The following is a 12,729-nucleotide window of genomic DNA, read 5'->3' on the forward strand; positions in this document are numbered from 1 at the left end:
GCATAGCTTTTGTCGGTAAAGTGTGCGGAACAAACGACTTACCATTTCGTCGGCTTTCCCCACACCCTCGTATTTTGAACAAATTTCGTCCAATTTCTCGCCACTTTCGCATCTTTGGGCCAGTGGTGCAACTTGAATCCCTCCCTTTTAGTGTTGTTACACCCTCCGACAACACACCGACGAGGCATGATGTCTCTGAGGTTCCATAAAATAGTCGAAAAAAACGGAAAATAACAGAGCTGAGACGCGGTGTGTGTAATGTGTTTGAGAAAATGGCGGCTTTATTACCTAGGTGACGTCACGTTCTGAGAGCGAGAGCGATAAATAGAAAGGCGTTTAATTCGCCAGAATTCACCCATTTAGAGTTCGGAAATCGGTTAAAAAAATATATGGTCTTTTTCCTGCAACATCAAGGTATATATTGACGCTTACATAGGTCTGGTGATAATGTTCCCCTTTAACTTGAGGTACAACTGTACTGGATTTTTTTTAAATTTGACATCCTGTAGCCTTTTGCCCTCGTGTCTTCTCTCCAACGAAACCTGCAGCACTTTGTCACGGGAAAAACATAAACACAACTCAGTAATAATCACCTCCGCAAGGTTTAAAAACAGGATTTGCACGGACTTGCTAGGGGCCCGAACCACCTCAACTGGCTCATCTCGATGTGGAGAAGCAGCAACTTTAGTCTGAGCTCTTCCCGAAACGCAGAGCTTCTCACCCTATCTCTAAGGGAGAGACATAGGAAACTCATTTTGGCCTCTTGTACCCGTGAAAAACCAGCATTTGTGACGGTATGGGTGTGTACTAGTGCCCAAGGCATTTGGTAACTTACACATCTGTGAAGGCACCATTAATGCTGAAAGGTACATACAGATTTTGAAGCAACGTATGATGCCATCCAAGCAACGTTATCATGGACGCCCCTGCTTATCTCAGCAAGACAATGCCAAGCCACGTGTTACAACAGCGTGGCTTCATAGTAAAAGAGTGTGGGTACTGTGTGGGAATGGTCTTGTTTATTTCCATTCAGAGCTGCGTATTAATGCTTCTTTAATCATGAAAATAAGCTCACGATAAATGTTTGTTATCTGTCCCCATCCAGAAGACGAAGAGCAAGGTCCCGGTGGTGCTGAGTAGTGGCCCCAAGTGGCTGCTGGATGTGACTTGGCAGGGAGCAGAGGACAACAAAAACAACTGTGTGGTGTACAGCAAAGGTAAGCAAGCAACCCAGCATCCTGTTATCTCTCCACACTGCAACACAACACACCACAGCACCGCCGCTAAGACACAGACGATCCACTCAACTCCCACCTGTCTGTCTCCTGGCCTTTTTTTTTTTTTACTTTCTCTCTTCCATGCCTCAAATGTTCTTAAGGAAAAGCACATGCTTGAACATTGCATGCACACACTCCCTGGCTATCGGTTTTTCTCATCCGGCAAGTCATTTATATCACTAAAAGCCTGATTAAAAAGTGAGAAACATCACTTGACACACAAAGTTAATGGTCTTTAGATTTCACAACGTAATTAATGCCTCCTTTCCCCATCCCCTTTTATACGGTGTCTTCGAGGAGATAACAAGCCAGGCGGGATTCCAGATCAGGTTGCAAATTCGCCACATATATTCATGTTGTTGGACTGTGTAACTACAAATAAAGCAATAAATACAACAAAGCAATTAATGAGAGCACTACAGTATGGTGCACAAGTCTAGGCTATTAGGAGTTAATGACATTCACAGTAAATATAAGGGCAGATACAATTAGCAGCTTATGCTGCGCTCCACTGAGTGAGGTACAGAATACTATGGATGGCCATTGCAACATTGCTTCTGTAAAACAAATAATTTTGTTTCTACCTTAGGGATAGGAATATAATGATGTGAACGTTTCATATCACAGTTATTATGACTAAAATGATCACATTCATCATTATTCACGGTAGGGCTGGGCGATATGGCCTTTTTTTAATATCTCGATATTTTTAGGTCATATCGCGATACAGGATATATATCTCGATATTTTGCCTTAGCCTTGAATTAACACTGGATACATATAATCACAGCAGTATGATGATTCCATGTGTCTACTAGGGGTGTAACGGTACACAAAAATTTAGGTTCGGTACGTACCTCGGTTTAGAGGTCACGGTTTGGTTCATTTTCGATACAGTAAGAAAACAACAAAATATACATTTTTCGGTTATTTATTTACCAAATTTGTAAACAATGGCTTTATCCTTTTAACATTGGGAACACTATAATAATTCCGCTCACGTTAATCCACATTCAACTGCCTCAAGTTGTTGCTTTGATTAAATAAAATGACAAAACCTTTCTTCTACATATAAAAAGTGCAACATTAAACAGTTTCAAGTCAACTCATCAAGCTTAATTTATTACAGCATTTGAGAAGCCTGTAGTTGACTTTTATTATGTAAATGTAATATTTTTATCAACATGTGATAGCAGGGACCCTGCCATTCAAAACTAGGCTGCTACATTACTAATGATTAATGTAACTATAGCTGAAAAAAATAGTACAATAGCAATAGGAGGGACTATTCATCCCTGAACACCATGGAGTTCAATACAATAACAGACAGACAGGGCTTTGCTGCCCCTAACACACACACACACACACACACACACACACACACACACACACACACACACACACACACACACACACACACAGCAAAATGAGCTAACGTTACGCTAAAAGCTAATTAGCTTTCACATCAAGCCAGAACTGCGACCGAGCTGAGCTGCAGTTTAAGTTTCTAGAAGGTCAACGGGCTCATAGTGATGTTAGTAATAGTTGTGACTGGGAGATGTTTTTTTATAATGTGGGGGAGAGTACGCTGTCCGTTGCTCCCCTGCTAAACAACTATCTGCTCGACGCTGAAGCATTGACTACATTGAGGGGGGGGGGGTTTAGTGCTAGCGGGTGTATAATATAGCCAAGAGTCATTGATGCATTGGAATTCTGGGTAATTCTTATGTTGCGTTTATAATGTGTTACAGAACCAATGTTCTCCAGAGATGTGTTTGTTATTCTTGTTTGGTTAGGGTTCACAGAGTGTGGCACATATTAGTAAGAGTTTTAAAATTATTTTATATCACAACCATTAGTGTGATCTGTATGGCTGTGGAACAAGACCCCTGGTTTACACATAGTAAATGAAAAAAAAAACTCCCCTGCCATTTTGAAAACGACGGCAGGGGAAGCGTCACTCGTGACGTCACAAATTTGACCCGGCGGTAAAAGTAAGCATGCGCTAATAAATTTGGGGAGAGAGTTTGACCCGGCAGTAATTCAAGGCAGGCGCATATTACATGCCCGGCGGCTATTCAAGGAAATACAGTATTTTATCTTTGAGAAAATATTGGACACAGTGTGTTGTCAAGCTTATGAGATGCGATGCAAGTGTAAGCCACTGTGACACTATTGTTTTTTCATTTTTATAAATGTTTCTTGATAATGTCAATGAGGGATTTTTAATCACTGCTATGCTGAAAATATAACTAATATTGATACTGTTGTTGATAATATTCATTTTCGTTTCACTACTTTTGGTTTGTTCTTTGTCGTGTTTGTGTCAGGTTTGGTTTTGCGATTGGATTGCATTGTTATGGTATTGCTGTGTATTGTTTTGTTGGATTGATTAAAAAAAATCAATCGATTTTTAAAAAATTTGAATTTATGCTGAATTGCACAACGTGAGAATCGCGATTCAAATTCGAATCAATTTTTTCCCCACACCCCTAACATCCACATCACACTGACTTTAAGTGCCCCCTGGATTGGCTTCCGCTACTCCACTCAGCGCAGGTGCAAGGATTCAGCTGTTCCTGTTGTGGCTGGCAGCAGACTAAAGCTGTAGCGACACACAATAATTTATTTCTTTGTAAATTATCGACTCAACAGATAGAATAAAGAAATGGTAAGATGCAAAGACTTTAGTCAACATGACCATCATCGCTGTCGTTAAAATCGCAGTTTGTTGACGGCACGGTGTGCACAATGAACTCCATTGTAAAAATGTGTGTTTCAAAATGTTTTGTTTGCTCTAATTAATTTTTTGCTTAAATCTACCATGTTCACATTGGTTAAGTTTGTAATTACGTTATCTCTAATTTGGCTATTATTATGTCATTTTAACTATTGTTTTGATTATATGAGTTTGAGTTTATTTCAAACATGCAAGCATACAACATGATACATCACAATTTCCAGTTGCTCTTTTCAACATGTTTGAAAAGGAGTAGGAAGAAGCAGAGCTTATTTAATCCTACCCCTTTTATTTTACATAACAGTTGCTAAAACTTTTGTTCACTTCCTGTTCTCAATTTATTCACAATATACTTTGTAACTAATCTCAGTAAAAATAAATAAATTAATAACAATTTGTGAAGTAAGTTATATTTCATATGATGGGATAAGTAAGATTATTTTGAGAATGAATGAATGGATGAAATACATTCAGAATGTTTATCATGGTCCTTTTTCTTTGTAGAAGAAGAGCCATGATTTATAATTGTAATATTTGAATGATGATAAATGAATGTGTTGTGGCAGTTGTGGATGTTTGAGGAAACACTCGGTTACCTTTCCAAACATGTCTTTAACGGTGAACTTCAAACATAAGAATGCTAAACAAGAAGTGCTTGAAGTTTAGTGGCTTTGTAAAAACACTGAGACAAAGTCTAAGTTCATTGCGTTCATAATGGTGTTTTGAAACTACACCATTTTTTTTCCTCAGAATTTTTGTGTTTGCCAAAAGGAGTATTTGGAATGTGTACATTTTCAGAATGTTTTTGTTCAATTTTTGGGCGAAGTAAGACAAAGAAAACAATTTTGAAGTTGTCTTTATTTCTAAATTATCATGCCATGATTTTCCCAGCTGAGCCTTTGTGGGAATAGATTTTCTTCCATGCAGCTGCTGAGCTAAAATGAGTTTGACACCCTTGGGCTAAATAATCCACTGCCATAATTTCCTCAGTGTGCTGAATCGTGTCCAAGCAAATTGTAGAGTGCAAGTTGCAGATCGTACAACAGGATGCTTAAAAAGTTCGGACAGTACTGACATTGAGGCTTCTGAAGCGTCCCTTCTAATAAACTCACCTGGCTTCTACAACCATAATTGGGTTGTCACGGGTGTTAACGAGTGAGGCAGAACAAAATAAATACATAAATAATGATATGTGTTTGGGATTGTGCGGGGTGAAGAAAAGAGTCTCCATTTATTGCTCTTCAAAAATGATTCCCCATGACAATACACCCAAAGCTGAACTGGAGCTTCTTCTGCCTCCAAAGTGAATAAGTGGCAGGAGTGGGATTTGCAACCCGGATTTTCGGTCTACGAATTCTCATCTACTAATCACTAGACTGCTCTGGGGAGTTATCCTCTTAACCGGCTACTTAACTTTGTGCTCTTTATCACCAGATCATTAAAGTTTTGATAAGCTGTTAAAGAAGATTATGCACTTCTTTAAAATCTTCTAATCGTTTTGCAAGCAGACTTACAGTATGGAACAAAAATGGAGGACCAATAACAGGATTTGTTCCTTTTTTTGTTTTGTTTGTTTGAGCAGGACAATTTGCTCTGCCAATCTTCATACATGCATGATGAGGTAGCATCTCACATAACATGTGCAGCATCACTTACAGAAGTCTGTGTCGCTTGGTTTGTCACTTTCATTTTGACCTTAATGAGTTCGTCTCCCCCTTTTGATTAGTGACACTTGTTCTGCATTAGGTTTTATATTGGAGAATCCTCCAAGCGAATCATTGAACCCTGATAGAATTTAAAGTACTTAAAATGTTGTACCGGAAGCCAAATATCTTCTGCTACATCACATTAACAGTTTCATAAACATCAGTCAACAGCGTTATTTGTCATTCCTAAATACTTGTGTATTGAAGTAATGCAAGGATTTGTTTTATCAATCAATCAATCAATGTTTACTTATATAGCCCTAAATCAATAGTGTCTCAAAGGGCTGCACAAACCACTACCACATCCTCGGTAAGCCCACATAAGGGCAAGGAAAACTCACACCCAGTGGGACGTCGGTGACAATGATGACTATGAGAACCTTGGAGAGGAAGAAAACAATGGATGTCGAGCGGGTCTAACATGATACTGTGAAAGTTCAATCCATATTGGATCCAACACAGTCGCGAGAGTCCAGTCCAAAGCGGATCCAACACAGCAGCGAGTGTCCCGCTCACAGCGGAGCCAACAGGAAACCATCCCAGGCGGAGGCGTATCAGCAGCGCAGTGATGGATTGAACTTTCACAGTATCATGTTAGACCCGCTCGACATCCATTGCTTTCGGTCCCCTAGAGGGAGGGGGGTTGCCCACATCTGAGGTCCTCTCCAAGGTTTCTCATAGTCAGCATTGTCACTGGCGTCCCACTGGATGTGAATTCTCCCTGCCCACTGGGTGTGAGTTTTCCTTGCCCTTTTGTGGATTCTTCCGAGGATGTTGTAGTCGTAATGATTTGTGCAGTCCTTTGAGACATTTGTGATTTGGGGCTATATAAATAAACATTGATTGATTGATTGATGTCCCCAGCCGATACACAGGCAAGCAGTACATGGCCACCGGATCGGACCGGACCCCCTCCACAAGGGAGAGTGGGACATAGGAGAAAAAAGAAAAGAAACGGCAGATCAACTGGTCTAAAAAGGGAGTCTATTTAAAGGTTAGAGTATACAAATGAGTTTTTAAGGTGAGACTTAAATGCTTCTACTGAGGTGGCATCTCGAACTGTTACCGGGAGGGCATTCCAGAGTACTGGAGCCCGAAATGAAAACGCTCTATAGCCCGCAGACTTTTTTTTGGGCTTTGGGAATCACTAATAAGCCGGAGTCCTTTGATCGCAGATTTCTTGCCGGGACATATGGTACAATACAATCGGCAAGATAGGATGGAGCTAGACCGTGTAGTATTTTATACGTAAGTAGTAAAACCTTAAAGTCACATCTTAAGTGCACAGGAAGCCAGTGCAGGTGAGCCAGTACAGGCGTAATGTGATCAAACTTTCTTGTTCTTGTCAAAAGTCTAGCAGCCGCATTTTGTACCAACTGTAATCTTTTAATGCTAGACATGGGGAGACCCGAAAATAATACGTTACAGTAGTCGAGGCGAGACGTAACAAACGCATGGATAATGATCTCGGCGTCTTTAGTGGACAGAATGGAGCGAATTTTTGCGATACGTTTTAGTAACGCTTTTAATGTGTGACTCAAAGGAGAGAGTTGGGTCGAAGATAACACCCAGATTTTTTACCGTGTCGCCTTGTGTAATTGTTTGGTTGTCAAATGTTAGAGTTGTATTATTAAATAGAGGTCGGTGTCTAGCAGGACCGATAATCAGCATTTCCGTTTTTTTTGGCGTTGAGTTGCAAAAAGGAAACTGTTTTCCAGTTGTACTTTATGCCAAATTTTTGACCTCAAGCCCCAACTATTCCACAACAGAGGATGTTGGGGCCCACTCAAATATTAACACTGAATTAGTGAAGTGAATATATTTATATAGCGCTTTTCTCAAGCGACTCAAAGCGCTTTACATAGTGAAACCCAATATCTAAGTTACATTTAAACCAGCGTGGGTGGCACTGCGAGCAAGTGGGTAAAGTGTCTTGCACAAGGACACAACGGCAGTGACTAGGATGGCGGAAGCGGGAATCGAACCTGCAACCCTCAAGATGCTGGCACGGCCACTCTACCAAGCGAGCTATGCCGCCCCACAATTAGTGATCTTACTCTTGATTTTAATCGTATTCAATAATTATACGTAACTTATTTAGACAGAGGCAGAAGAAGCAAAGCAGCTTGTTAAGACTTAAGCTTAGAAAGTCGTTCGGTACACCCCCGTACCGAACCGAAACGGTTCAATACAAATACATGTATCGTTACACTCCTACTGCATAGCCAATCCCTTTTATATCCAAACCACAAGGAAGTGTTTTCAATTATTTTAATGATTAAATTCATCATAGGTCCCTTTTTAACTTTTTCGTCAATGACTGTATTAAATTTTTCAATAATTTTTTTTTTCCCTACACAGATCTGTGTTTAAATGAATTGTATTGCCCAAATTCTTACACATTTTTGCTCTTGGCACATTTTTTGTGCACTGGGATGGAGTTTAAAAAAAAAAAAAAAGTGTTTGATGCTATTGAATGTCTTCAGCTCTTGAGAGCAAAGTCAGTCTGGGGCTCGATTTATTCCGCCATTTTTTTTTCTGTGCCTGTGTTAAGATGTTTCAATGTGTGTGTGTGTGTGTGTAGTGTGTGTGTGTGTAATGTAGGTGGGTGGGTGCAGCCTCTGTAGGGGACTGTGTAATGAAAAAAATAATAAAATGCAAAACATTGAATTTAATATTGAATTGTGGTCGTTTTGGAGCTGGAACGCCTAGATTGCAGTGTGGGTTGATTAAAGTCTCCAACTGCAACTTTCCTTCCACCTTGAAAAGCTGGGGTCCAGATTGTTTATATCTCCACCCTGTGCTTCTTCCCCCTCTGTCAGCTGCTTCATTGCTCCTTGAGATGTGTTACTTATGAAAAACAGCGAATATCTCACTGCACAGTATGCTCACATAATATGTTTTGGCTCACGTTTCAGTGGTCTCGCCTTTCTTTATGTCTGCTTGCAAAGATAGTAGCCGTTCACTCTGGATGCCTGCCAGCGTGAATCTATGTGCAAGCATCTGACTGCTGATTGGTTTGAGTGGCCGCAGAGTACTTTTGTGTGTTCTGCCCTGAGATTTCTGCTTATACACTTTGTAGGACTGCTCATCATTTGTCCGCAACACTTGCAGAAGTGAGATGAATATATGAAGTGGCAGTAAAAGTGGAAAGGATTCCGCTCTAAGAGCAGTGTTTCACAGCCCTCAACCTCGCAACCTGCCATTCCTCCATTATTTACATTTTGCGGGTTGCCGCTTGTTTTATGGACAAACATAAACCGCAGTATAACAACCAGAACTATATACCATTCATTCCCTGTGTCCCTTTAATATCAGTGCTCAGAATTAAAGTTGATATTTCTCTTAAAATAAATAACGACATAAAATTACATGGACAAACACACACACATATGTATGTTTAATACAATACAGTATATTCTTTATCTACGGTAGGTTTCCAGATTTCAGTGTCTCTACCAGAAGTCTCCCGAGTGAACATATGGTACAATACAATCGGCAAGATAGGATGGAGCTAGACCGTGTAGTATTTTATACGTAAGTAGTAAAACCTTAAAGTCACATCTTAAGTGCACAGGAAGCCAGTGCAGGTGAGCCAGTACAGGCGTAATGTGATCAAACTTTCTTGTTCTTGTCAAAAGTCTAGCAGCCGCATTTTGTACCAACTGTAATCTTTTAATGCTAGACATGGGGAGACCCGAAAATAATACGTTACAGTAGTCGAGGCGAGACGTAACAAACGCATGGATAATGATCTCAGCGTCTTTAGTGGACAGAATGGAGCGAATTTTAGCGATGTTACGGAGATGAAAGAAGGCCGTTTTAGTAACGCTTTTAATGTGTGCCTCAAAGGAGAGAGTTGGGTCGAAGATAATACCCAGATTCTTTACCGAGTCGCCTTGTTTAATTGTTTGGTTGTCAAATGTTAGAGTTGTATTATTAAATAGAGGTCGGTGTCTAGCAGGACCGATAATCAGCATTTCCGTTTTTTTGGCGTTGAGTTGCAAAAAGTTAGCGGACATCCATTGTTTAATTTCATTAAGACACGCCTCCAGCTGACTACAATCCGGCGTGTTGGTCAGCTTTAGGGGCATGTAGAGTTGGGTGTCATCAGCATAACAGTGAAAGCTAACACCGTATTTGCGTATGATGTCACCTAGCGGCAGCACAAGTCCCGGCTAGAAATCTGCGTTCAAAGGACTCCGGCTTGTTAGTGATTCCCAAAGCCCAAAAAAAGTCTGCGGGCTATAGAGCGTTTTCCGTTCGGGCTCCAGTACTCTGGAATGCCCTCCCGGTAACAGTTCGAGATGCTACCTCAGTAGAAGCATTTAAGTCTCACCTTAAAACTCATTTGTATACTCTAGCCTTTAAATAGACTCCCTTTTTAGACCAGTTGATCTGCTGTTTCTTTTCTTTTTCTTGTATGTCCCACTCTCCCCTGTGGAGGGGGTCCGGTCCGATCCGGTGGCCATGTACTGCTTGCCTGTGTATCGGCTGGGGACATCTCTGCGCTGCTGATCCGCCTCGACATCTCTGCGCTGGTGATCCGCCTCCGCTTGGGATGGTTTCCTGCTGGCTCCGCTGTGAACGGGACTCTCGCTGCTGAGTTGGATCCGCTTTGGACTGGACTCTCGCGACTGTGTTGGATCCATTGTGGATTGAACTTTCACAGTATCATGTTAGACCCGCTCGACATCCATTGCTTTCCTCCTCTCTAAGGTTCTCATAATCATTATTGTCACAGACGTCCCACTGGATCATTATTATCACCGATGTCCCACTGGGTGTGAGTTTTCCTTGCCCTTATGTGGGCCTACCGAGGATGTCGTGGTGGTTTGTGCAGCCCTTTGAGACACTAGTGATTTAGGGCTATATAAGTAAACATTGATTGATTGATTGATTGACATTTTTCGATTTTCACCCAAACATCAACTTTGAGGGCGTGCCGTGATGACAATGCCTCTAACACCCTTTCTACATGTCATCGCGCCAGGATTTTCACCATGCTATCTGCGAGTCACATTACGGATGCGACCTCTATCTGAATGCATGCGCAACTGCAAGGCATACTTGGTCAACAGCCATACAGGTTACGCTGAGGGTTGTGATATAATCAACTTTAACACTCTTACTAATATGCGCCACACTGTGAACCCACACCAAAAACAACACATTTCGGGAGAACATCCGCACTATAACACAACATAAACACGACAGAACAAATACCCAGAATCCCATGTATCCCTAACTCTTCCGGGCTACATTATACACCTCCCGGTTGGGTTGGTGGTAGCTGGGTGTATAATGTAGCCCAGAAGAGTTTGTGATACCTTGCTCATTAAACATTTCTTTGGGCTGGCAAGCTATTTGTACAAGCTGTAGAGGGCGCTAGCGGTAGTGCCATCATTGCAGCGTACATTCGAAAGAATAATTACTAAGAAATTCGGGAGTCTCCCGGAAAATTGGAGGGTTGGTAGGTGTGACGCTGTTAAGCGGCATTCATATAAAACTCGCGGGCCACACTTACATTAAGTTTTCATATTAAGGTGCGGGCCGCGTGTCTGAGACCCGTGGTTTATACATAGCACAAAGCACAAAAAAAAAACCTCTGTATTCAGTATTATTTCATTATAAATTTCAAAAGAGTTGTGTGGCTCCCATTGTTTTCTTTACTTTGTGAAAAATGGCTCTTTGAGTAGTAAAGGTTACCGACCCCTGATCTAGAGAGAAAACCTCCCTTATTTTAGAGTCTGGAGGTTGGCAAATATGCTTATATATAATGAATGAAGTGGAAAGTGGAACAAGCAGCTGGAGGTTTGGGTTAGGTCCCCCACAGGGCGCCCTAGGTGATCAGCGCCATGACATGCACTTGTCATAGTGTAACAAAATAGCAACTATCTTTTTAGTCTTTTGTAGCTTTTAAAGTTAGTTTTTTTTTCAAAAAAACGATTGCAAACACTAGGTGTGGTGAAATTTGTCCTCTGAATTCGACCCATCATCTTGTTCACCCCCTGGGAGGTGAGGGGAGCAGTGGGCAGCAGCGGTGGCCACGCTCGGGAATCATTTTTAGTGATTTAACCCCCAATTCCAGCCCTTGATGCTGAGTGCCAAGCATGGAGGTAATGGGTCCCATTTTTATGGTCTTTGGTGTGACTTGGCCGGGGTTTGAACTCACAACTTACCGATCTCAGGGCCATAGTTGCCAACATTGAGACCTGCAAATTCAGTAGATGGGGGGGATTTGAGGTGGGCATGGTTGCGGGGGGTGAGGTTTGGTGGTAGCTGGGGGTGTATTTTGTAGCGTCCCGGAAGAGTCAGTGCTGCAAGGGATTCTGGGTATTTGTTCTGTTGTTTATGTTGTGTTACAGTGTGGATGTTCTCCCGAAATGTGTTTGTCATTCTTGTTGGTGTGGGTTCACAGTGTGGCGCATATTTGTAACAGTGTTAAAGTTGTTTATATGACCACCCTCAGTGTGACCTGTATGGGTGTTGATCAAGTATGCCTTGCATTTACTTATGTGTGTGTAAAAGCAGCATGTAGTGAATTTTTTTGAAGTGAATTATATTTATATTGCGCTTTTTTCTAGTGACTCAAAGCGCTTTACATAGTGAAACCCAATATCTAAGTTACATTTAAACCAGTGTGGGTGGCACTGGGAGCAGGTGGGTAAAGTGTCTTGCCCAAGGACACAACGGCAGTGACTAGAATGGCAGAAGCGGGAATCGAACCTTTAACCCTCAAGTTGCTGGCACGGCCACTCTACCAACCGAGCTATGCCTGTGTGACTGGGCCGACACGCTGTTTGTATGGAGGAAAGGTGGACGTGAAGACAGGTTGTAGAGGACGCTAAAGGCAGTGCCTTTAAGGTACGCCCCTGATAGTTGTCCGGGTGGAAATCGGGAGAAATTCGGGAGAATGGTTGCCACGGGAGATTTTCGTGAGGGGCACTGAAATTCCGGAGTTTCCAGGGAAAGTCGGGAGGGTTGGCAAGTATGCTCAGGGCGG

The 12,729-nt window shown here is 41.7% G+C and overlaps 1 protein-coding gene across 2 annotated transcripts in view; it reads left to right on the plus strand.

Annotated features, from left to right (window-relative positions):
- The window catches only part of zfpm2a (zinc finger protein, FOG family member 2a), a 442,543-nt gene that overhangs the window by 247,963 nt on the left and 181,851 nt on the right, over positions 1–12,729 (plus strand). For both annotated transcript variants that reach the window (XM_061916494.1, XM_061916493.1), the window contains exon 5: positions 1,106–1,217. In XM_061916494.1, the coding sequence (XP_061772478.1) occupies positions 1,106–1,217 (112 nt within the window). The remainder of the gene's footprint in view (positions 1–1,105; positions 1,218–12,729) is intronic.

This window comes from Nerophis ophidion, linkage group LG11 (assembly GCF_033978795.1).
Source record: "Nerophis ophidion isolate RoL-2023_Sa linkage group LG11, RoL_Noph_v1.0, whole genome shotgun sequence".
In the NCBI taxonomy this organism is placed as follows: domain Eukaryota; kingdom Metazoa; phylum Chordata; class Actinopteri; order Syngnathiformes; family Syngnathidae; genus Nerophis; species Nerophis ophidion.